A 26500-nucleotide genomic window follows, 5' to 3' on the forward strand; every position below is an offset into this window, starting at 1 on the left:
TAATTAATTCAAGTTGGATAGAAATGAACTAAGGAATGTGGTAAACAATGACCTTCAGAAGGCAGGTGGGGAATTATAGCCTACAGCAACACTTTCCAGACTGCATGTGTATGATTTGAAGTTGGTGTGTGGAGTTCTCTGCTGGGGTGAGGAAAGAAGAGGAAGAGGTCAGATATATTCTGTTCTTTTGCCTTTCTTTGAGCTTCTCTTGCATCCAGCCCAGAGCCAAATTATCTCCTGCCCTTCACTGCTGTGTTTTATAAATGATGTTATTTGAAGAGGCAGGATAGTTGGTTTCACTGACACTTACAACAGTAGTACTGGTTGCTGTGAGAGGAGTGTTTCTGTGCTGGGAGGAAGCAAATGAAACCAGGTACCTTACCCCAGAACTTGGACCCTGCTTATCAGGTTGAGCATCCTTATCAGCCTCTCAACATACCCTCCTCTTCCAGCAGCTGCAAACTTTTCTAGTTTCTCACTGCACCAACAGAAACAAGAGCTAAAACCCAAAGACGCATTTTGATTCCTGTGGTGGACCACTCAAAATTAACCCATAAATCTATTATGCATCAAAAATCATATAGTTTCTGGGGAAAGATGGGATTGGCTCTGTGGGCAGTGATTCCACCTGCCATCCTCTCATGTGCACCAGAAGAGATTGAAAGACTGCATTCTGTGGTGCAGCTCAAAAGCCCAGTAGGTAAATCTTACATAGGTATAACTAAGCATGATACTAACCGTATTTTTTCTGCTTTGCTTATTTCAAGTATTTACTGATGATCCTGTAGGAATACAAGTGACTGCTGCATGAGATCTCTCCCTCGGTATTTTTTGCTGGAAATCAAGGAACTCATGTTTGGGCTAAGTTTGTAACTGGATTTGTGACTTTGTGACAAGGTTAGCTCCCTTGATATCCATGTTTTGTGCCACTTAAGAATATAGCTCCTGAATTCTTGGCTGCACTGTACTAGGTTCTATTATTATTATTATTAACGAGAAATCAAGTTGCTCTTTACCAAATAGATAGTGGTTACTCTTCTATCCCCAATTATCACACTCCCATATTAACTTTGTTTCTCTAGAAGAGACAACCCTTTGAATATTGAGGCGGTCCCCCCTCAGCCTTTCTCTTTAGGCAAGAAGAACTCAAAGTGTCTATTGTCTCTAATGATCTAATATTATATAGAGTGTGAAGTCTCTCTTTTAGCTTAACTGGGAAGACATTAAAGTTGGTTTAATCCCCAAAATTCAGTGTATTCAGTATGGCATGCTGTTAAATGGCACTCTTGTTAGTCTGGAGTAGGATGAGAGCTTTTTCAACCAATAGAATTTCTATGTTATTTTAGAATAACCATTACGTTGATAATTATCTCATATATCTTCCACTGGAAATAAAGAGTATGATATTGCCAATCTGCTAGCAGACAGCAATATTAGTCAGAGTAAGTACGGATGGAACAAAGATTGAATAAATGGTTTGTAAAATAGGGCTGCTGTAAATTGCCAAAAAAGTGACAAAATGAAATACGGTTCATTTAATATGAAATTGTTGTATGGGTCAACTATCATTTAGTATCCTGTAACATCACTCTTTGGTCCATTTTGTATACATTTTTTAGATTATGAAATGCATTAAGAAAAAGTTTTTTTGTTTTGTGATTATACTGGAAACTGAAATTACTAAAATGAGATTGCTATCACATTACTATGTTTTACTGTAGTTTGGTTTCTGGATAATATACAATACTTCAACAGGCAATAATTGTGCTTGTAAGGAATTTAGTGACTGTGACAATGCATTCACACTTGTTACATTAATAAAAACTTGGAGTTAGGAGTGAAGTCTTCCCATTTATCTAAGTGTATTACAGTCTGTGAAATTATGGGAGGTCCCATTTGTGATGGTTTTCTGCAGGTGAACAACTAAGTAACTTTAAGGTCCTAATTCTTACTAATAGGCAGGGTCCTTTTGGTATGAATAATGTGATGATGACTCCTGGATATGAGTTGCTAAGGAAAGTCAGTTACTAGGAAAAAATAACAGGATGATGGTTAATCTGGAAGTTTTATCTCAGTTCCAGGAAATCATTGCCCATTTGATTGAAGAGTATTGATCTATCTTTGTCAGTTTTGTTTAGTGCTCTTAGCTTAGAGGTGGTTTATATATTTCACATGCAATTTTGACATAATTCTGTCACAGAATCACACAAGAGAGGCCATTTGGAGGGACACTAACCTGATGGAACTGATAAAAGGAAAGCTTTTCTTTGCAACCTTCAACAAGTAAATATACATGAGGAAGGAGCTGTTGATTTGAGTAGGGTCCTACTTCACTAAAGACAGCCTTGTTCATGGAGATAACATTTTCTTCCCTTTAAGGAGTTTGTTTCTCATGCCTAGCTTCCTTGGAAGTGAAGATTATTAATTAAAGCTTACACCTTGGAAATCAATCATCCAGTGCTCTGGTTGCTTTACAAAAAGATATTTGTTCTGTCAGTCTATTTTAAAATTCAGGTTTATAAATTAGCTGGACTGGAAAATAGCTTCAGGAGTAAAGCTGGTTATATCAGAATCTCTGATGCCTACAGGTTGTAATTTCCCCCTTCTCCCTCTCCTCCCCAACACCAACATTTTGCAGTCCAGAGTTCTCACCACTTTGGTTTTAATAAAACCTTTACATTTCAACATGGTCAGCAGAGACCCCATTCTATTGTACAGCAGAGCTGTGGGAAAAAAGAGTACCATGAAGTTACATTACCAGCTGTGATTTGGTCAGCACCCTCCCCTGCTACACAGAATAGCAGCACCCTTCCACTTGCTTGAAGAATGAAAAAAAAAAAAATCAAAACCTTAAGGGCAAAAACATTCTGGAATTGATACATGTAAAATAACTTATTTTCTATAAAACATTTATTTATCTATTTAAATATTCATCAGGTTTAGTCACATTACCTCAGAAAGTTTATGTGCCCTGTCATAATTCTTGCTGCACTGGAGCAATTGAGCAGCTAAATTGCAGTCCTTCCTATACAGCTCCTAAAAAAAAATAAAGAAAAAGAAAAGGACTGTTTTAGAATTTGACGGGGAACTTGGAAGCATACTTTAACTTTTAAAATCATTAAGATTCTGTGTTTCTTGTGTGGTGCAGAGGAGTTTGTCCCTTTGCTTTGTGAGGGTTGATAAAATTACCAGAAATTTAAAACTGTAGCTATAGAACAGTAATCTGCATTTCAAAAGATGCATACTTACCATTAGGAACTTGACTATACTGTTAACATGCATGGAGCTATGAAGGCTAAAATAAGCATGATATTTTAAGCAAAAAGGAAAATTTAAGAATTGTCAAATTTTACTGAGTGTTATCGAGATCAGCACTGAGATAGTACTTTATAAAATGATGAAAAAATCTTATGAGACTGTGGGAGAAATTCACTGTAGAAATATAAATTGTATATATTTTAAATGTCCTTTGTCCTATAAAATTTTCTTGCTGGTTCTTGGCTCCTTTCTTGTCTTCCAGAATGTAAATTCTGGAGACAAATACATTAAATCTCTCTGCAAACATTTGATGCTAAAGAACAGCATATTTTCCTTGGGTAAGAAACTATCATGAGAATTTTACAAAGGGAAAAAGAGAATTTAGCAGGCCATTTAAACTATTTTTGTATTGAATGGGTCTCACAGCCTATCTAATGTGAAGATGCAGTACAAGGATTTGCCCTTAACTCATTTTTCACCTTAATTTAATTGAATATACATGACTGTTACTGTGTCCTTCAACCAGTTTCTGGAGGTAAGTTATATGTTGCTTCTGATCAAGGTGCCATTAAAAATTAAAATTAAGTTGGCTTTACAAGTTGACTTTATAGGTGGGAATAGTTGAGACAGACAAAGCATAAATGACAGTGGATGCTAAGCCATATTAACCTGTAAAAATTAGAAAATATTTATAAGAAAAAAGTGTTAAATATGGATTTTTTTTTTTTCTGGTGCTAATATTATTTCATCGCATGTGCATTTTTGCTGTTTTACTTGTTCCTTTATGGATACATTTTCTTTGAAAAGGGCAGGCAGAAACTCTCTCTGTTTAGAAATATAATTTTAAATGTATTCTGCAATAACAGGCTCAACAAGATGTTCCTGGGAGTCTGTGAGGCATGTGGGTAAATGTATTTTTCTCATGAACATTAGTTTATTTATGTCTTCATATTCAAGGACCCTTAGAAACTTTTTCCATGTGTGTGTATCTGTCTGTGTGAACGTTAAACATGCTACTTTCTGCTTTAAATGTACTGGGGAGATAGATTTCACTTATGTAGGTTTAAATTTTACGTTAGAAGACATTATCTTTATTCCTTAAAATAGATGCAGTAAGAATCCAGGAATTCAACTTAGAAGCAAAATCTGTTGCACATGCATGTGATTCTGACACATTACATGCACATTAAATGCATAATACATTGCTGTAGAATGAATAGCATAGACACGTACCCCAGGTCCCTTATGGGACACAAAAATTAAATCACTCCAAAATCCAATCCTTTCTTTAAAAGCTTTCAGGCTCTGTTTCTGTGAAGTGGTTGTCATGGAGAATACAAAAAGCATTTCTGGCACTTTATTTTTAGCTACTTTAAAAATTACTACCAAAAAAATTACATGTGATTGGGATGTGCCACATGTACATTGTTCTCAACATGTTAGGGCACACTGTGTGGCTGGACAGACTTTGTGTCTTAAATATTTACCTGGATGGTAACTAGTCACATCTGTGGCAAGAAAAAGAATAATCAGATCCTAAGCCCAAAGTGTTTTCCATTCTCTAAAATATAGTTTTGCATCAAAAGCATCATTTTATATGTTCACCAATGGAATAGGGGGAAATAAAGTTGGAGGAAGAAATACTGGCAGGATAAAAACATGTTTTCCCCAGGTGGGAATCTTCAGTTTAACACTCTCTCTTATTAGACATAGTATTATTTGATTGTTTCATAGTTCTTTATTTTAAAATTTGGAATTTATCCTTTACTTTTATTAGTGACACCACATAACGAAGGGCAGAATTTTGTCTGTGAATTGACATCAATCGTGAAGCAATAGTACTTGTATTTGAGGCTTCTGTACTGTAGTGTAATATTCAGCATGGTTCACAATAATTCTGATGTCTTGGAAGAGAGTACTCTATTCCAGGTCAGTCTAATCTGCCTTTAAAAAGCTATCAATATTGAAAAAAATTATTCAGATGTGGGCTCAAACCTGACTTCATGAAGTAGATATAACGCATGAATTCTTATTATAAAAGCTTTACCATTTCTTTCACTTCCATTTTAAATATGAAATAACTCTACTGATTTCAGATGACATTAATCTGGATTTATAGGTGTGCTTCTAAAACTTGAAATTAGCCCATTGAGTTTACCAAGTTCATTTAGTTACAGATAGTGGAATTATGAAGTATCTATTGTTTCAACAGTTTCTGTAGAGATCAAAGATCATACTGTGGACTCTGCATTAGAAAATGGTTAATCACATAGGCACAATTCACATCAACAGACATGTTAATTGCATCAGACCTGTTAATTGCATGACCCCTGCTTTGATTTCGTGTGAAATATGGGAAGATGGCAATGTGTTAAAGAGGAAGCATTAACAGAAACACATCTTCTGTAGGTGATTTTTTTTTACTAAGTGTCTAAGGAATGGCACAACAACTAAATGTCTGCAACTTTCCTTTCTTTGCTATCTATATTAGATTTGTCCCTGGAAAGATTTCATGAGCTCGGTTGCCAGTTGCAGACCGCATGTTCCAGCACCATTTAATGAGATGCAGGGTGACAATCACAAAATATATACCCTGTTTCATTTCACAGAGATAGGTAAAGTGTTAAATGTGAACCATAGCTGGGGAAAACCTGTCTCCCTCTGTGATAATCTGAGTGACCAGGTTTGGTCAATCTTATTCACTACTAGCAGAGCTCTCTCATGCTGGGCAACACATGTCAGTGAGCAAATACTGAAAGATTAGATGAACTGTGGGAAATGTCAGGTTCTACATCATGCCTAAAAGCCTTATGATGAATCCTCACTTGAGACATGTTCATGCCATACCTTGGAGCATGCGCTTCTACTTGTCTGCTGTACTAGACCAATGGCAAATTCATTGTGGAAATATTTCCATTTCTTAGAATATATTTTTAATCAGGTTTTGGTTAGGCATAAGGAAAAAAAGTATCAATGAAAAGATTCACTCCGGCCCCTTAACTTTAGAAGAGTCAAAATTACAAAATGATGAGAACATCAAGCATGAACTTTAACTGTAGGTAATGTTACATTTAATGTAAACAATAAGAAATTATTCTATAATTACATAGGAAGTGCATTGCCTAATTTACTTCTGAGTATAACCTCAAGATGTCTCCATAATAAAATACTTACATTGTCTTCTGACAACTTATCTATTGTCACCTTGGCCTCTATTAAGTGATTATTGAGTGCAATTATTTCATGGCTCAAAGCCCGTTTTTCCTCTTCGTAATGTTGACCCTATGAAGAAAATGGAGTAGTCAGTATTTTTTCTGTCAGAATATTTCAGTAAAATGCCCAAAGCGTGATGTCATTCTCAAACCTAGGGAAAAGCACAACAGATCAATATCTTTTTATTTGTGTATTTATTTGCTATTTTCTCTCAGCAGATAAGGTGATGTGCTTTGAAAACATGGAGGTCAAATTAGACTCACACTAGGTACTTTCACAACAGGCTCTAGCTAGCCTGTGAAAAAGGATTCGGTTCAGCTTCAGCTGTTCCTTGTTTGATGCAAGCCAGAGTTTCTAACCTAGAAGTGACTTGTGCTGCTCTTGGCTTTTTCCACAAGACTGTTTCAGTTATGCCATTAGCTCCCATTCTCATTGGGATGGAAGAACAATGTTTAAAAAAGAAAGTGGCTGTGCCTGAGCCAATTTCTTTTTAGCTGTTGACTGTTCTGGCTGCTTTAAAAGTCCTGAATGTGGTTGTTCATTTCTCAAGATGAATGCCTGACTGCGGGGTTAGCACAGGCACTAGCAGAATGTGACCCACTGCGGGATTATATGAAAATAATCTGATTCAAGCTTCTTTCTGCCCACCAATTTAATCTTGTTACCATAAAGATGTAACTCTTCACTATAAATGCAAAGAATTCAGCAGGAAAAGTAAAGTGCCACTGTCCCTTCTCCCTTGTGTCCCAGTTTCATATTGCATTGTTTGTTGCACCACCTCATATAAAAAGAAAAAAAAAGTAATGATCGTTTATAACCCTGCCTCTAGCTTTACATTACCAAAAAAAAGAATGGTGGGTTCTATGTGTATCTCAGATCAAGGTACTTTCCCTGTGCTCTGTGCTGTATGAGACCATGATAAAAAGGAGGCTTGCCAATTATCTGGAATGATATTTTAGAAAGCAGCTTCTCAATAACAGAAAGTAGGGTAAACTTCAATGTTCAAAGTTTTTCGTGAAACTACTCCAGTGACAAATTCACAATCTCACTTTCCATTCTAAAATTGTTAGAGTAATTTGTGAAGGATTTTCTCCATCAGGCTGATCATGTTAGGTACTGAAATTTCCCAAATGCCATATTGCCGGGGTCACACAAAAATCTTCCATCAACACATGCTCGGCATTGTCAGCTAATTGACAGCCATGGGAGCATTGTGTCTTGAAGTCTGAAAGAATATTAAGGTTAATTATCCAGCTGCAAAGCACCAGACTATATTATATAAAAAAGGGTGATTAAATTGGAAGTGGCAACTCATCCTAAATCACTGTTTAAAGAAAAACACTTTCTAAAATGGTCTAAGAGAACCCATATCTTGCTTTAAACAGTGCAAATATGACTGGGGGGGTCACTGGCCTAGACTGTTTTAATATCAGCTTTTATAGGGACTGGTTGCTCCCCGCTGTTACAAGCCTGGAGCCTGGTGTAGGCTCAAACCTCTCCTGTTTTCTTCCCCTTTGATCAGTTTACCAGTGCTCTTGCTGGCTGCCCGGGGATTCTGTCATGGAAAGCCAAAGTGTAGCTTGGAGAGCCTGCAGGAGCAGCAACCTCACTGGTTTGAACAAGACGCATGATCTTAGGGGCTATGTTTTTTAATTAGGCAGATCGACATGGTTTTATATGAGGCCCTTAACTCTCATTGATTTTAATGGGAACTAAACAGCTAGGCACTTGGTAAACCTCCTGGACATCTGTGCACCTCTAGAAATCTGTCTCCTTTGAGAGCGTGACTGAAGATTACATTTTCAAAGGTATTTAGCTGCGTAATGAGGTAGACAAGTGCTATATTGGCATCTCCAACTACCTAAATACCTGGGGAAAATGTATCCCCTCAGTTTTCTAAATTGTTTCATGCTTTTGAAGGATCCAGGTCCCCTGAGTACAGACTTAATCTTCCATATAACTTTGTATTGAAGATTTTATCAATCCTTGCACGACAAGTTGTCGTCAATGCCAGGGCAGCTGATTTGTAGGACCCCTTTTTGCTCTAAGTCTGATTTCAATGCGTGTTGCTCTTGCCTAACCAAATTGAACTTGGCTTAATATATTTTGCAGTTCAGGCAAGATTGTCCAATCTAGGATTTATAGGCTTCAGCACAGACAGGAACTCATAAAAAGGCAACAGATTTGGGCTTTGGAAACAGTATTTTCCATTGCATTAAGTAATGCTGAATTGACTGAATTATAGTTTCCTTTTATTCTAGTTACTGAAGCTTTTGGGCTGACATTTTCCAGACTTTGTATCTGACCAAGCAAGACTTAAAAATATATTTTGGATTTGTTGAACTGTAGAATTCATCTCAGTCCAAATTTATATTACATAGGCCAGGAGCTAGACACCAAAGTTACAGCCATCTCTTTCATGCTGTGGAGGATTGGGAATGAGAAAGAAAGGCTAGTCTCAAGCTTTCTTCACCAGTTTCTGTTAGCATCTTTCTCTTAAAATCAGTGTTGTTGACACGAGCAAGGAGCAGTTTGCCCCACTGTGGCAAAACGAGGTGGACAGCACCCTGAAAGGCTTTTCTGTATTGACCACATATGCTGTGTCCCTATTTTTGAAAGTTCAGGGCTTCAGCCAGATATGACTGTGGTGCAGTTTTGGCAACAACAGAGCAGAGGCTTAACTCTGAGACCAGCTTGAGTAAAACAGTGCAGCTGGAAGATGTGGCATGGTAGTGCTGGATAACTGCATTAAAAGGATTGCTGGGTACTGGCAAGTGCAACTTTGAGCTCTCCAGTTGCAGTCGGGTGATCATTTTTCCAGCATTGAGTATAAATGACGGAGTGGGCTGGAAGGAGGAGAGCCATCATAATATCCATGCCACGATTACAAGTTACAAATAGAGATGCTTATTTTATTTATAGCCACCTTCTGCAGACCCCTCTGTGCCTGGCATCTCCTAGATGCTTTCTTCTCCTGCTCATCCACAGTGCTGGTGGCCTCTCCTCTCTCTCCTTTTGGCAGAGCTTTCTGTTCTGCAGGTGCTAAAAACCTACCTCCTAAAACTCAGTAACAGATCAAGTTAATGGGGTTATTGATATGCCAACAGCTTGCAGCTGGGCTGAGGGCTCCTGAAGCTTGATCCAAAATGCTGTGCATCTTTGTTCAGGAATTTTTGTTGAGTCAGCTCAATGTGTCTTGCCCTGGCCTCCTCCCCTGGCGCAGAGCCAACCTAAAAGAGTACAGTGCATGGTGTCTGACTAATTTGCCAGAACTGCAATCATGTGCCCATGTCTGAGTCAGACCAAATTAGTACTGCTGGATGACTCCAGCGGTGCACAGTGCTGATATTAATGTTGGGTGATGCTCATGGTCATTGCTCCTAGCCCAAATTTAGCATGGGCCTCACTGCCTCCTACTCAGATCCCTGCTGATGAAGGAATTGGGTACCTACTCTTTCCAAGGGGATCTGGAACCTTCTCTATCTATTAATATTTGTCTATGACAATTGCAATATCTCTCATATCTTCACAGATCCACAAAAATGTAAGGTGTGACTTTCAAAGCTCCCTGGTATTGTATGGTCCCTGTGCCTGTTATTATGAGTGGGGTAAAAAGAGTTTTGATAGGCTGATATAGCATGAAATACTTAACAGATAAGAGCATTTTGGTATGTGACAAAATCTGGATGAAAAGATCTGCTCAAAGCTTTTCTTATGTATTAGGGCATCAACGAAAATGCCTACTCTAGTCCTACAGCACAGACGGATAAAATGTAATAAAATTGGTTGTCTCTCTGGTAATGTTTTACTTTCCCTTCAGTGCTTTCCTGTGTTCCAGCAGCTGGAGGGTGTCCTACTGTAAAGTGGTGTCAGCTTCCTGGTCAGGGCTAGGCTGCGTACTTTGCTGTCCTGCGGGAGCTGTGAGATGTGTACAGACCTTTAGAAATCAGTCTCAGTTTTGCAAATGAGCAGTGCTGCTCTGTGGAAATGTCAGCCTTCTCAAACATGGCAAAGTAAATCTGTTCTTGATGTTCCTGTAAGAAACATTTCAACGGATAGCATTTCAATGCTGTCATGAGAATAACGTCATGGTAGCAATAACCATCAGGACAGACCAGCATCATTCCTTTGGAAATGCCTCTTAATAAATGACACCTGAATGACAGAAAGAAAGAGGGAGAGAGACTTGATCTGTTACAAATACCACCACCAAAGTGGCACTGTTATCCCATCCCGAGTGCCTGGACAAAGGTTTACCCCAATACAGGCAGAACCTTGTTCTCTCTCTCTCTCTCTTTCCTTTTTTTTTTTTTTTTTTTTTTTTCCTCTTTTCTTCATTGCTGTGATTTTCCAGGAGAAAGGCAGCACTTGCGCAGGAGAAATTCCCCACCCTCAATGCTGTTATTTCACTGTTTTTCTCAGAGAGCTCCAGTTGTGATCTTTTCACTATAAATATTAATAGGTGCTGTAAGGTATCTGCTAAGCAGCTACAATGTATTTCCTGTTATTCTGTTGATCTTAGTTGGTGGACAAGTGTTTTGGGGATGTATTTTCAAAACAAGGTCTATATATTTTATGGCCATATTTTATATTCCGTTTGAAATCATCCCATGAAGAACAAAACAGAGAAGTTGAGAAGCGGAGACACAAACTGGTAGGAGTGGCTGACACTCCAGAGGGTTGTGCTACCACCCAGTGAGACCTGGATGGGATGAAGAAATGAACTGTAACCACATGAAGTCCAACCAGGGGAAGTGCAAAGTCCTGCACCAGGGCAGGAACAAGGCCAGGTAACCATGCTGGGGGCCACCCAGCTGGAAGGCAGCTCTGCAGAAAAGAATTCAGGAGTCCTGCTGGGTACCAAGATGAACATGATTCAGTAACGTTTCCTTGCCACAAAAAAAGACTAACATTATCCTGGGTTGTGAGCTGTTCAAGAGGGGTGATCCTTCCCCTCTGCTCAGCACTGGTGAGGCCACAGCTGGAGTACTGTGTCTAGTTCTGACCACCACCAGTACAAGAAAGATGTAAAGCTACCAGAAGGAGTCCAGCAAAGGGCCACAAAAAAATGATTAAGGACCTGAAGCATCTCTCCTATGAGAAAAAGCTGAGAGAGCTGTGACTGCTCAGCCTAGATGTGAGAAGTCTTGGGGGGAATTTGTCTATGTGTATGAAGGGACCCAGGCTCATTTCAGTGACAGAACAAGAGGCAATGGGCACAAACTGAAACATGAGAGATACCTTCTGAAGATTGGGAAGCTCTTCTGTACTCTGCAGGTGACGGAGTACTGACACAGGTTGCCCAGAGAGGTTGTGCAGTCTCCTTCCTTGGAGATCTCCAAAAGCCACCTGGACGTGGTCCTGGGCAGCCTGCTCTGGGTGGCCCTGTTTGAGCAGGGGCTGGACCAAGTGGCCTCCAAAGGTCCCTGCCAACCTCAACCACTTTGTGATTTTGGTAAGCAATTATGGCTACCACACCTCACATGACTGCTGTGATAACCACCATAGAGCATTTGTGGTTGTTATAGTACTTGGTATTTTAATATCCTATTAAAAGCAAATACTGACATCTGCCATAGAAGAAAATGCTTCTGTTGTAATGCAGAGGAGATTTAATATATAATTAATACATCCTTAGGTCCTAATAAAATAGTGAATAAGTATGTATTGAATATAATACAAAGTCACTTTCTCTCTGCTATTCTGTCAAGACTTCAAAGAGACCTCAGGTTAGACTTGGTGCATGTGAATGCATGTCTGTCAGTAGAGCAGCATCTAATTATTATTAATAATTACGCTAATAACAAGGGATGAAAGTGTGAGAGCTATCAGAAAGAAAGGGCACCTAGATGCTCAGTACATTCTCAGTGATTGTTCAATGACAGTATCTCAATGATGAGTGAGGATGAATTTACTTTATAGCATCTGTCAGTGTACCTCTTATATCATAGTGAGTTATAAAAGCAGTCATCCCTTGGACAACTGGAGGCTGGGAGAGTACACAGTAGTCTCTCCCACCAGGTGTGGAAACTTTTCACTGTTGCAGAAGATAATAGTGTAGCTTAGTTAAAGCTCATATGAACTCTTCTTTCCATCCAGGTGTGTCACAGTTCCTTCTGAGCAAGGCACAGTTTGAAATAGTGTTTGAACCAAGGGACCTCTTAGCTTGCTGGCAGTCTTAAATAGAAACCAGGGTGGTGGAGGGATGACTAGTCCAGGGGCATATCTGACAAAGTAAACAAAACAAGCATGAGAAAATTGTGGTGGAAATAAAACCTTTTTTTTTTTTTTTTCTTTCTTCTTTTTCTGTTATAACTCCTTAAGTTAGCAGCTGTTCTATATGCAATGCTTCCCCATAGACCATATGCATGACATATGTTTTTTCAATTGGCTCATAAAAAAGCAAAATATGGTTTAGATTTGCAGATATGACTGGATATTCTCTGCAGCAATTCATAATATTAAGCATTACTGCATGTTAGTTTCTGCTCTGCAGATCCTGTTATGACAGATTACATGTTTGTGTACGTGCATGTTTATTGATGCTTTGGAGCTACATGAGTTTGTGTGTGAGTTCAGAGCCCAGCTATAGATATCCCCTACTCACATGCACTTACACCTAGGGGCAGAAACTGTAATGAAAACTGTGAGCTGACAAGATGAGAACAAGAAAAAAGAACAGTAAAATAGTTTTCAAAATGATCAAATTGTGCCAGCTGAAGCCAGTTCATGACTTGAACCTCGGGGTGTAAGTATTTTGATACTGACCATTGCTTGATAACACCATTCAATGTCTCTTGCATTTTTTTAACTACTTTGCATAATAATCTTATTTTGGTTTAATGGCAAAATAAGTATATAAAGGAGCTATTTTCTTACAGACTTACTGAATCCACGAGTCTGTTTAAGAATGTGCATGTTTATGAGCAACTAGAGAAAAAGAGCCAAATGTTTTGCTAATTTATTAGGTAATTCTTTGTCGAGTTACAAACAAAACTGCAGGAATGTGTAGGGTCTTATGCAGAGTTGGTGGCAGCACCCTGAGTGTGTTTCAGGATGTGCCACTGCTTCATCTTTGCTTCCCACTGAAATAATCCCCAGAACACTCATCCTTGTCTCAACACCTCTTCATAATGCTAATAAAGCCTGGCTTTCAGGAAAGCTGTTACAGTATGGTAAGGAGTAATGACTAATTCATTATATTTATTCTATGGTATGTTAGATATTTATTGAAAGTGATTTTCTGTTTCAAAGCACAGGCAAGGCTGCATTCTTCAGAGACAAATTTATGACATTAAGGGTTTTAAAATTCTCACTTTCCTGGGAAGGACAGAAAAAATACATTGTTGATGTATCTCTTGCCTGAGGCCTTACCTGTTGCAAAAATGCATGTCATGTTGGAGTTCTTCCACTCAGAGAAGATAGTGGCAAGAGCATTCCAGCATGACAGGCCCTTCTCATGACGAACACATAAGAAAAGGGAAATGACAGCTTAAGTTGGCTCAGAAAGGGTCTAGATTGTGTGCTGCTGCCATAGCTTAGGTTATTTTGATTTTGTAATTTTATGTAGGAGATAATCAACATAATTAAAAAGGATTATATAATCATAGTGAAATGAAAGGGAATGGAAGAATCAGCTGAGCTATTGGTAAGGAACAAAACAATTTGCAAAGAGAAAAAGAATTGGTATGTGAATGGGTAGAAAAGGATAAGTACCATAACTTCAGATCACACCAGGTAGGCTCACCAGGCTTGGAGCTTGAAGCTGTCACTCTAATGACTGTTTAGTGCTCAAAGTTTCTAGCCACACAGGTTCATCTGTGGAAATGGAGAAATTACTGGAGACAGGATATTGCTTAGACTCTACTTAAATGGACTGGGAAGAGAAAGATGTGTTAATGTCTCTGAGTAAAAAGTAAAATGGCCCGGGAAAGAAAATGTGGAATTCTGGAATTTGGAATCTTATATTTATTCATATTATTTGCAGATAATTTTAATATGTAAATACATTCTAATTGGAGTTAACTACCTAAGCAAGGGCAATTTCCCAACCTAGCAACAAAACTAAGACTAGACTATTTACAGTACTTTGCTCTTTAATACTTTGTTCTGCTCTAGGAATTTTTAAATTTACATTTCCTGCCACCTTTTGACATCTTTTCTTAATAATTAGGTAGGTAAAATAAAAATGAATGTAATTGCTGTCTTAAAATAACTGTTTAGCTAAATGCTCTCTCTTGGGAGTTAACATAATTCCCTCTCAGAAAAGCTTGCTCTGACTGATCACACTCCTGTGGCAAGGCTGAATAGGCTCTGTAGGTTTATACTTGAGCTCGAGTGCTCAAATCTGTTCTTGTAGTGCAGATCCAGAATTGCATCCAAGTCCTGCTCCGTGGTGCCTGGCCAGCTCAGGGCCAGCTGCAACAGCCTGCTTGCAGGCTGCCCTGCTCTCCCTGCAGTGCTTGCATGAGAGGGAATCATGGTAATCAGTGTAGTGGTCTTATTGCTGTTATTTCTATCATTTAGGTTTCTGTCTCTTGAATACCCCAGTTCATGTTTAGGGCTGTCCCTTTTGTTGAAATGGATCCTTATAAACATGTCAACATACAATATGTATATGTCCTATATAAACTTCTTTTTTAATCTTTTAAAATTATTTAACCTACATTGAAACATCAGCTGAGATATTGATTAGAAAGATTTGGTAAACTGGGTGAAAAATTGCAAATGCAGTACAGAGAATGGTCATAATGTACTTGAGTCTCTTCTGTGTGACTTAGCCTCTAATGTTTTATCAAAAAATATCTCTGCTATTTACTATGTAAAATCTCATGTTGGGTAAAGATACTTATTTCCCCCCTCCCTCCAATCAACCCCAGCTCCTTGATAACATTGTGAGGAAATCCCCATAATGTGTTTTCAAGTCAAAGGAGGGGAAGTTTATTAAAGTAAAATGCTTTGTTCAAGAGGTCTTTTTGGCAGCATTCCAATTTGAACTGCCATAACCAAGTATAGTTATACTGGGCAGGGATTCTTTATCCGGGAGTGCAGTGGTAGGACAAGTAGTAATGACTTTAAATTAAAGAGGGTAGACTTAGATTAGATATAAGGAAGAAACTCTTTACTAAGAGGGTGGTGAGGCACTGGGACAGGTTGCACAGAGAAGTTCTGCCTGCCCCATCCCTGGAAGTGTTTAAGGCCAGGCTGGATGGGGCTTTGGGCAACCAGGACTGGTGGGAGGTGTCCCTGCCCATGGCAGGGGGGTTGGAACTGGATGGTCTTTAAGGTCCCTTGCAACCCAAATCATTCTGTGATTCTATTAAATAAATAATGTGAAAAACAGTCTAAAAGATAAAAGAGTCATAGTATAATTTGCCTGAGCAAAAAAAGAGACTTTTTCTTCCAGTCCATCTAATATGTTACTCAAATCTCCTCTGCCTCCTAACAAAGCTTTCTGCACAAACCATCACATTCTGCAAAACCACCACTGTTTTGGTGGTGGTTGATGTAGTGCTTTCTGACATGGTTTTAGCTGCAGAATTGCTGAGAATCCGTGGCTGGAGTGACAGGCAGGCGCGTGCAAGAGCACATGACAGAAGTTTGCTGCTTGATGTGATGACATGAGGCTTTGCTAGCTATAGTCACATCTGATCCTTGTAGTGGGGCCACTGTTTTTGCTGCCTTGTGTTTCAGGAATAAACTCTATTTGTATAAGGAAAGACTGCAGAATGGGTCACTCAGAGTACTTATAAAGGTTTACTATAAAGAAAGTGCAACATTTCCTTTCCATCTGACTGCTGGAACAAAATTCAAGAAAAATTAAATAAGAATACATCTTTATGAAAGGATCTGCTCCTCCAAGCAGACAGGAAACCCACTGCTGTATGCTCTTTACATTGCTGTTCAGGGTGGTCACTTGAACTGTTGTCTCCAGAGTTTGTATAGATAAGAGAGACTCTACTTTTTGGTCAAAAGAGATGTCACACCATTTTTCCATGTCGTAACTGGATTGCCACATGGATCGCCTATCTTACTTGAGTTGACTATGCTGTCCTCTGCTATTTCAGAGCTATGCAGTGCCCCATCCAACTGTGCTGGCACAACTTTGTTGCCATACTACAAGCAAGAGTGGTGAAAAATTACCACTTAAAATGGAATACAAACCAAAAAATCCCCACTTTGTTTCAGAGGGAGGTCTTTTAAGCTGTCTTTGCCACCAAGGAATGAGTACATGGAGTCAATATATTTGGTACTTCTTGTGGCATTCAGAAATCTGGCCCACTGTCTGAATATTTTCCTTAGTCTCTCAAGATTAAATTTTCTTTTTACCCTAGAGCTTTGCAAAAATTTAAACACTGTGATTTTTTGATGTCATTTATCATAGCTATTCATATAGCTCCTAATAATATTGTCTCTAAGGTATTATTTTCACAGCAGCTTATAAATATTAATATTCTCTTCAGGAAGGCTAAGGCAGGCCTTCCCTTATTTATAAGTCTAGAATGCTATTGTCCAAGTACAAGCCAGTCAGCTGCCTGCCTTCCTTTAATCAGCTCAGAGATTTTTTCAAAGCATGATTTCTTCATTGTGTAGTGATTGTTTTGAGAATTGTCAGAGAACAGCTCTCCAACCGTACCTGTTTCTCTCCTCTGGCTGTTGGAATTGCTAAGGGTGAAAATGGTTCAGACATGTACATGCTAAATAGACATCTAGCTTTTAGATACATAAAACTAGGTAAAATGAAGCTTTATTAGCTAGGTGCCATATGAATCCTATTTGATAGAGGTGAGAGCTTATCTCCCAAGATAGAGGAGAGAGTCCTTATCTCCCAAGAGGTAACTCCTTTAGCTCATGGCAGGATCACTTCTCTGGGTCTGTAACTGCCCTTGGGGGGCAGTGTGAGGGTAACATGCACCTCACGTGAATTTAGATGAGACAGGTTTACAGTAAGTTGATTTGAAATTACTTTATGCCATATTGGTTTTGGTGAGAAAACCTCAAGAAATGGAGCATGTGCTAGTTCCCTGGAAAACAGCAGCTCTGTGCCTCTGCATTTGCAAACACATTGCTCTTCCCCAATTGAATCAGTCAAATCAGCTGAAATCAGTGTAGTCATCCTTCTTGTTTAGTCTGATTAAAAGCTATCTGATATTTGGTATTGCCTCCATGTGAAGACATTTATACAAGTCAGTCTCTTCTTGCCACACTAGTGAGCTTTTTTAGTCTGTTGCTGAACCAGCTTCTTTACTTCTCAATCTTACTTTTCAGTTGTCAGTCAGTTTGAGTGATTTTCAACACCCTTTTAATAAATTAAATAGCTGAACTTCATCCGCTGTCTTCAATCACTTCAATCACTTTTTTCATGGTTGTACAAATACTATGTTTTTTTTTTTTTTTTTTTTTTTTTTTTTCTCTGTTATGGGAAACTGCTGGGAGCTCATGTTCAATTGTTCAATCAGTCTGACTTTCAGAGTTACTGACCTTTCCTGTCATTGCTTTCCAGAATACAGTGCCCTCCTTTTGACTCCCCTTCCCTGTTTTTTGGATATGGCCTGCAGAGACATTTCATAGATTTTGTGCTTCTGATTGTCCATGGAAAACACATTTTGACTGAATGGGCACAGCAAATGAAAGGTACAGGTCATTCTGCATGATTTACTTATCACTATTTAACAATGTGCTTAATCCTTATCTCACTTTATCAGCTATTATTACATTTTTACTTTTAGGATACAGTTGAAAAACATTGATTAATGCTGAGAATTCTTAAAAGACTTTATCATAATGGAAATACACCAGTGCTTCCTATTTTTTGAGGTGACTTTTAAAAATTTCGCAGCCCATCTACTGAAGGCTTTTGCTGTTGCATGATGTAGTTTTTAGTGAGAATCCTCTAAGTGGTACTTGCCATGTCTTACCCAAGTTCAAATATATCTACTTGATTGACTTTGCTAAAAAGAGTGTGATTTATTTAACAATTTTTCGTATAAAACATCTGGGCTTCCATTATTTATACCCTCGTGATTTAATTTTCCAGTAGCTGAACCTCATATAAAATCACTTTATGTTTTGTTTAACCTCTATTTACCTTGTTCTGTATTTGACCTCTTAGATATTGGTACAGACAAACATTTTTTTTTCAACTACTATCCCAACATTCAAGACTCAATGAAAATAAACATCAGCTGAAGACATTAATATGTATTTTTAATTCAGTTTGGAATAAAAAGCTGATAATCTGCTCAGCTAGTTGTTTTAGTGGAAGCTTGTGTAGGCTGCTATTTTAAAAAAATATATACTTTTGTGAGCATTCCCTAAGATGTATTGCTTGACATTGTCCGTAGTTTCCATTGAACTTGGAAGTTGGATTGCAATCAGCTTAAAACAAAGAATGACACAAGAGTTCTGCCTCCTGCTGAGAGCAGCTGAGCAAAGAGGGGAAGATGCTTAGACACTCTTTGGCCCGTGTCGCAAGGCAAGGACTTGAAGTGGCGTGAAATGCCCCACTATGTCATGAGACATCTTCTGGCACAGGCAGCAAAAGCCCCAGGGAACCTGTGACAGTGGCCTTGCAAGGCTGCTGTAAGAAGCACCTGACAGTGATTGTGTAGTCAGCAGGGAGCTGAGTCATATTTGGACACCACAGGGCCACTGAGACAAAATGATGTGGGGAGGGATGGAATGGACTCTGCTCAGGATTGTTGTCCCTGGGCTTCCAATTACCCTAAGGATTTAGTACATCTCTGAGCAGTATACACAGTGATTTTGAAAAATTCTTTTTCATCACTGACAGAAACTTTGTAATGAGCATTCAGTCTCACCTTAACATACAAGATCCCTTTTTTCTACTGTGCTGTTTGTTTGACATCTCTCTGAAAGTTAATTAGTGCTTATAACTGATTAATGTACTTTCAGAGACATTTCTCTAGAAAAAAAAAAAAAAAAAAGGACACCCCATCCCCCTCAATAAAAAAACAGACACCACCACCAAAGAAACCACATTAAAACAAATTGTTTTCAATGTGTTCATTTGGTGATTTGTTCTCTTCTCTAAGGGATTGTCCTTCAGTCATGGATGCTGAAATCATTGGACAGCAATGTTCTTTCTGCCAAGGGAGTATGAAAAGCCCTCAGAGCCTGGTATGTAAACTGTCCTCTGACACTTAGAAAATGAGATTTAGATGCCTTAACCAAATCCTCTCTCACCGTGAAGAATAAGATCTTATTGGCTTATGTGAAAGGTAGAAACTGGGCAGGCTGTTAGTCCCCTGAACCAGTCAGAAAAAGAAGAAAAATGAAAAGACTTGTGCTTAGGATCAGTGCTGCTTGATCTTAGAAAAGAACTTTAGGGGGACTTTTTTTTTTTTTTTTTTTTTTTTTTTAAATCCATAAAGTTTGGGAAAGGAGAATTCCCATACAAATTTGAAGGCTGGAGGCAAGACCCCAAAAGCACTACTCCAGACAACTCCCTATTCTCCTCCAGTCTCTATCCTGCTCTTTCCTGCTTTCATTCCCATTCCTTTCACCTTCCACCTCACGTGTTGAACAAAAGTATTTCTATGGGAATAATTTTAAAGACTTTTTTCATCTAATTAGTCTGACTTCATCTTAAAGTCTTGGTTTGTGACTATTGGCTTTTGTTTTCCTTGCATTTTCACATTGTTCTACTTAAAGGATGGATATATCATCTACATGACCTGGTACATTGCATGTACTACTTGTCTTCAAAATTGACATCTAATTTACTTGTCCTTTTCAAAGACTTCCTGTTTTATTTTATTTGTTTTACTTTACTTTACGAATAGAGGTATAATTTGGCTTTCAGCTACCAAATTCTGTTTACTGAGAGAAATAGTGCTAATGTGGAAGGACATTGAAGAGCTGTGTTAACTCTCATTAGTGATAATAAATTTGTGTCAAGTCGCTAGACAAAATTTCTGATTGTCAAAAGGGCTCTTTTATCTTAAAATTTTTAGCTGTAGCTTTTAATCTTAACAAATACCCTGTTCTGCTCTGTCACTCCAGAAAAATAATACTGTCCCCATGCGTGAATATATTTGAGGCAAATAAGAGGCCAAACGCCAGGTAACCTGACAGATAGACAACAATGTTGGATGTCTCTGCTCTAGTCCCAGAAGTCATAGGAGTCATTCTTAAAATTGAGGAGGTCAAGTTCTGGATCAAAGCTTATTTATTTCCTCTTCTCTAACCTTCTATGATAAGGAAAACTCTTGACATGCTCCAGAATCTAGCTTCAGTAAATGGCTTAAAGCGATCAGCAGAAGTACAGCACGGTTCCCTCTCGATTTACCTGCTATAGCTGTAGGAAAAAAAAAATACCTTAATACAGGCATTTTGAAATATGTTAAAGTATAATTTAGTACAGGTAAGTAGGAAATAATGAACTCTTATTCTTGGCAGTGCAAGTCCTATCTAAACTTCCTAACAGCCTGTGCTCCTTGTGGTGATAAAACTAGGCACTCTTGGGAGGTAGGTACAGAAACATTTCCTACTGCTCTGGCATGATTTCAAAGTCCATATTTTTCTAGCAGATTAAACATGGGAGGTTGATTCTAAGCAATGTCTTAATTGCCATTTGATAGCTAGGAAAAATGCAACTTAAGAGCTGGCATGAGGTGTCACATCAGATTTTAGGTCCTCTAGATCTGTCTTGTGTGAAAAGAGCTAGGCATTCATGAATAATGTGGCCAACCTAGTCAAAGCAACATGTTTTTTTTATAGGTTTTCCATGCCAGCAAAAAGACCAATGTGGTTCACTCATCTGATCCATCTAGCTCATGCTGTAAACATTTCAATTAGCAATTTCCATGTTTGAAGAATCATTATTATTTTTATTGGTAACTGTCTGAATATCCTTCAGAAAGCTGGCTAACCTTTCATGGGATGCTTGTTGGCTAGCTGAAGAAGGCTGAGTCTGTGCTTGCCCCCTGTGTGCCCTGGAGCAGAACGAACCATGCCAGAGGTGTCTCATTGCTCCACATAGCTGAAGGTCACTAACAGAGCAGCCTGTCTGCTCCTTGGTTTTGGCATTTTGTGCAAGCTTTTAACTGTGGTGGGCTGCTCTGAATGGCTACAGGAGTCTGTCTGGTCTTCCTTGGGAAAGCCTTGACAGCAGTCAGCTCTCTTCAGCCTCAGTGAGAAGCCCGGAGTCAGGGAATTGACATGAGAAGTGTGAGGAATGCGGAAGAAAGAGAAAAATGGAAGTCAAATGGTGAGATGTTTAAACTGTACAACATGTTAATTGTCACTATTTATCACTGTCAAGTGACCATAGACCTGTTAGAAGTTTAGAATTGAAAGCCTTAATGTATTCTTTATAGGAACAAAAGCTCCTGAATTATGCAACAACTTAAAATGTTCCTACCACAGGTGACTCAGCTTCTCTATGCATTATTTAAAGCGTCGTATGATATCAGTCTGCTGCTATGTAGCTGCAATTTATACTGCACTTTTTCACTGGATTTTTTTTTTTTTTACAAATCCCTACTTCTAACTGCAATCATGGAAAACAGTCCTACTAATGGACTTCTGCAGTGTGCATTCATTTTCATTTAAGTTTGTGGCGGTCTCCAGCAGTATTTTAAATATATAAGAGAACTGATTGTGACTTTTCTAATTCTGGAGAATGAAAACAGGAATCTTATTTGCATTTCTAATCTGAGAAAAGACATTTCAAGAGCATCTAATCTCTGTGCTAGGAGATTGTCTGGAAGATGTGAAGCAGCATCAGAACAGGAGGTTAAGACATTCAAGTGTTCTGTGAGCAGGAAGGAGGAGGTGGAAGCAGCTCATTGCAAGTATTTAAACTAACTGTCAAGATAGAGACCTACACCCTGACCCAGGTTGGGGGTTTAATTTTAATATGATGCAGACGAATAAAAAAGTTTGAGTTATGAATTCTCTTCAGGCTTCAATCAGAAAACCACTGAACAGAAACCACACATCTTATATCACTTCAACATCTTCTCCACCTCTGAAAGATGCATATTACTTTGGTTGCTATTTTTGTAGTGTTACTTAAATATAGTGTCCGGAATATTAAATAATATGAAGGGATTCCATCTCAGGTGATTTTCCATTATTCATGTGTTACTAAAAGACTTTCCTCAAATTATCACTATAAAAACTCAATTCTGTATTTCAAAATACAGTGGACAAAACTGAGTTTTCAAATAGAATTGGATTTCCAAGTTTAAATCTGAAAAGCATTACTCATGCTCATGACATGAATGAGATGCACAACATTTCTTTTAAAAGAGGATTTTAATCCAATAATCTCCTTGGGAAATATTATAGTTGCAAATCAGAGATGATGAGAGAACCATTTTATGATCATACTTATTGTGTGAGGATAAACAGGAATTTCCAAAATGAAGAGCCAAGTGGTGGTGGTAGAAGGAGGGATGGGGGGAGGAAGAGATGGAGGTGGCAGTAAAATCTCTCCAGCCTGAACCATTTTGTAATACTGACGTTAATTTCCCTTCTCTCCCAAATCTCATTTTTAAAGTGACTTTTCAATTCTCTTGATAATGGGGAAGAAAAAATTATGGTTATTTCTATAGTGATTGAAAAGTCTGCCACCTCCTGACTACTGGGAAAAACTGATCTTAGGAGTCAGAACAGAAAATTTGTTAATTTTTCATCTGCTTAACTACATGCAGCAGTACTTAATGATATTTACTATCAGGACCGATTCTTAAAATTACTCTAAGTTACTCTGTAAGTTAACTCTGTGCAGGACTCTGAATGCCACTCTGTTTAGGCATTCCTAAATCTGAAAAACAAGGCTTAACAAGTACTAAATATGCTCCTGCTCCCTCAGGTTGAACGCAACCTATCAATTTTAGTAATAAAATCTGGAAAATGAATGGCCTTAGAGTGCTGGGAAGCTAGTTAATGCTCCTACCTTCTCAAATGCTTGCTGAGATCAGGAAAAGTAAAATGCATTTTGCCTTTTATGACAAATTAAAAATAACATCAATTATAACAGTAAAACTGGAAGAAAAAATGCAGGTGCATGTGCTGTAAGGCATATAAAAGCACTGCAAGGATGATTGCTCACCGAAATGAATACAAATATACCACAAGATGTTACTGCATTCCCCAATGTTGAAGCAGTGCCTGGAAGCCTCATTCATGGAACAAGAGCCTATACCAAAAAAAAGAGGAGAAATGAAGAGATCCCAACATCAGAGGGATAACTGTAGGCCTCAAGGCCTGAGACATACTTGAGCTAAATTGTATGTTCTTGTATAAAGTTGCCTGGTTTTGTTAGAGAGCATGTTAGGACTCATGTTGTTACATTTTCATCATCCCTTTGGATTCATTCTTAAAAGATGACTGTTGCCAAAGACACAAATCTCAGTCTCTTCAGCTGGTGGAAAACTTGGCATGTTTCTCATACTTGCCAGACGTGAACGGGGAATTGCACACAGCTGATACAAACAGATTCAGGAGACTCCTAAAACACCTTGATGATAACTTCTTACTACAGGTACTAAAGTAAGGGAGCCAGCTAGGAAAGTGCCCTCCTATATCTGTTGCTTGTGATCATAGAGGGTCTCATGGGTGAAGTGGAGATTAGTGGCCATCTTGGCCATAGTAACCATGAAGTAGTCGAGTTTAAAATCGTTGGTGATAGGAGGAAAACTGCCACCAAAACTTCAACCATGGATTTGGGAAGAGCAGATTTCAGGCTGCTCAGGTAACTAGTTAGTAAGGTCCCCTGGGAAACTTCTTTTAAATACATCAGGGTCTGTCAGTACTGCTGTTTCTAAGTACAACCTCTTAAGAACATAGGAAAAGGCAATTCCAAAGTGTTGGAAGTCAAGCAGATGGGGGCAGAAGGTCAGCTTGGCTGAGCAGGGATCTTCTTTTAGAGCTTAGGTGGAAAAAAAAGTGTATGGCCACTGGAAGCAAGGTTGGGCAAGATAGGAGGACTACAGAGACGCTGTTCACCATCGCAGAGAGAAAATTTGTATGTCCAAAGCTCAATTAGAATTGAGGCTGGCCAGTACTGTGGGGGACAATAATTTTTTTTTTTTTTTTTCCTTTCAAATATGCTAACAGCAAAAGAAGGGCCAGAGAAAACTTGATGAGGACGGTCACCTCAGAAAGAGGGACACAGACAAAGCAGAGATGTTTAATACCTTCTTCACCACTGTCTTCAGTACCAGCTCTGGAACCTCAGGTGCCCTGAGTTGGAGGACTGTGACTGCGGTAATGATATACTCCCAGCCAACCCTGAACTTTTGTAGGATTTGCTGCTCCAGCTGGATGCATATAAGTCTGTGGGGCCCAGTGGAATTCCTCCCAGGGTACACAGAGAGCTGGCTGATGTCACTGTGAAACCTCTCTCAATCATTTTTTGGAGGTCTTGGGAATCTTGACAGGTCCCAGTTGACTGGAAGCTGGCAACAATATCACCAACAATATGAAGTTAAGTAAGAGCAAGTTCCAAATTCTGCACCTGGGAAGAGGCAACCCTGGATACATGTACAGACTGGAGGATGAGAAGCTGGAAAGCAGCCCTGCAGAAGGTGATCTGGGGGTTTTGATGTATTGAGTTTATATGGCAAGGTTTTGGTAGGGGCAGCTGCAGGGGTGGCCTCTGTGAGAAAAACTCAGAAACTGTCCCATGGTAGATAAAGGCAAGTTTCAGCAGGCTCCAAAGGGACTTGCTGCTGGCCAGAGCCAAGCCAATAAGTGATGTTTTTTGTGCCTCTGCCTCTATGACAGCAGATTTAAGAAAAAGAAAAACCTGCTGCACAACAGCCGCTGGGAGAGTGAGGAGTGAGAACTAGCCCTGCAGACCCCGAGGTCAGTGCAGCAGGAGGGCAGGAGGTGCTTCAGGCATGCAGCAGCAGTTCCCCTGCAGCCTGTGGAGAGGCCCCTGGTGGAGCAGGCTGTCCCCCTGCAGCCCATGGGTCCCACATGGAGCAGATCTCCACGCTGCAGCCCATGGAGGAGCCCCTGGTGGAGCAGGTGGATGTGGCCTGGAGGAGGCTGCGGCCCACGGAGAGCCCCCGCAGGAGCAGGCCCTGGGCTGGAGCTGCAGCCCGTGGAGAGGAGCCCATGCAGGGGGTCTGGGGGGAGCTGCCGCCCATGGGGGATCTGTGCTGGAGCAGTTTGCTTCTGGGGGATGGACCCCATGGTACGGAGCAATGTGGGAGCAGTTCTGGAAGAGCTGCTGCCAGTGGGCAGTCCCTGCAGGCTCAGTTTGGGAAGGACAGCATCCCGTGGGAGGGACCCCGCGCAGAGCAGGGGCAGAGAGTGACTGTGAAGGAGTGGTGGAGACAGTGTTAGGGACTGACTGCAGTCCCCATTCCCTGTTCCCCTGCATCACTTTGGGGGGAGGACACAGAACAGGAGGGATGGCGGGAAGGTGCTTTTAGTTTGTTTTGAGTTTCTCATAGCCTTAGCTTGTTAGTAATAGGCAATAAATTACATTAATCTGACTATGCTGAGTCTGTTTTGCCTGTGATGATAATTGTTGAGTGATCTTCCTGTCCTTATCTCAACCCTTGACCCATTTTCATCATGTTTTCTCCCCCTTTCCCTTTAAGAGGGGAGAGTGAGAGAGCAGTTGTGGTGGAGCTCAGCTGCCTAGCTGAGTAAAACCACCACATTTTGTCAACAGCAAGTTGAGCATGAGCCAGCAGTGTGCCCTGGCAGCCAAAAAGGCCAATCGTACTTTGGGGAGCATTAGGCACAGCAGTGCTAGCTGGTTGAGGGAAGACATTTTCCTGCTCTACTCTGTGCTGGTGTGGCCTCACCTTGAGTAGTCTTGGGCACCACAAAATATATATTAAAAAAAAAGACATAAATCTATTAGAGAGTGTCCAAAGGAGGTCTATGGAGATAGTGAAGGGTCTGGAGGGGAGGATGTACGAGGAGTGGCTGAGGTCCCTGGGTTTGTTCAGCCCCGAGCAGAGCAGGCTGAGGGGAGGCCTCATGGCGGCCTGCAGCTCCCTCACAGGGAGTGGAGGGGCAGGCACTGAGCTCTGCT

At 39.6% G+C, this 26500-nt stretch overlaps 1 protein-coding gene across 8 annotated transcripts in view; it reads right to left on the minus strand.

Moving 5' to 3' along the window:
* BEGAIN (brain enriched guanylate kinase associated) overlaps positions 1-26500 on the minus strand; it is a gene marked incomplete at its 5' end in the record, with an annotated part of 164064 nt that overhangs the window by 2365 nt on the left and 135199 nt on the right. For 7 of the 8 annotated variants that reach the window (XM_084520128.1, XM_084520132.1, XM_084520133.1 and 4 more), the window contains 2 exons: positions 2953-3036; positions 6433-6540. In XM_084520128.1, the coding sequence (XP_084376254.1) occupies positions 2953-3036; positions 6433-6540 (192 nt within the window). The remainder of the gene's footprint in view (positions 1-2952; positions 3037-6432; positions 6541-26500) is intronic. The other variant, XM_084520131.1, reaches the window with a different exon arrangement.

This window comes from Aythya ferina, assembly GCF_964211825.1.
Source record: "Aythya ferina genome assembly, chromosome: 5".
Taxonomy (NCBI): domain Eukaryota; kingdom Metazoa; phylum Chordata; class Aves; order Anseriformes; family Anatidae; genus Aythya; species Aythya ferina.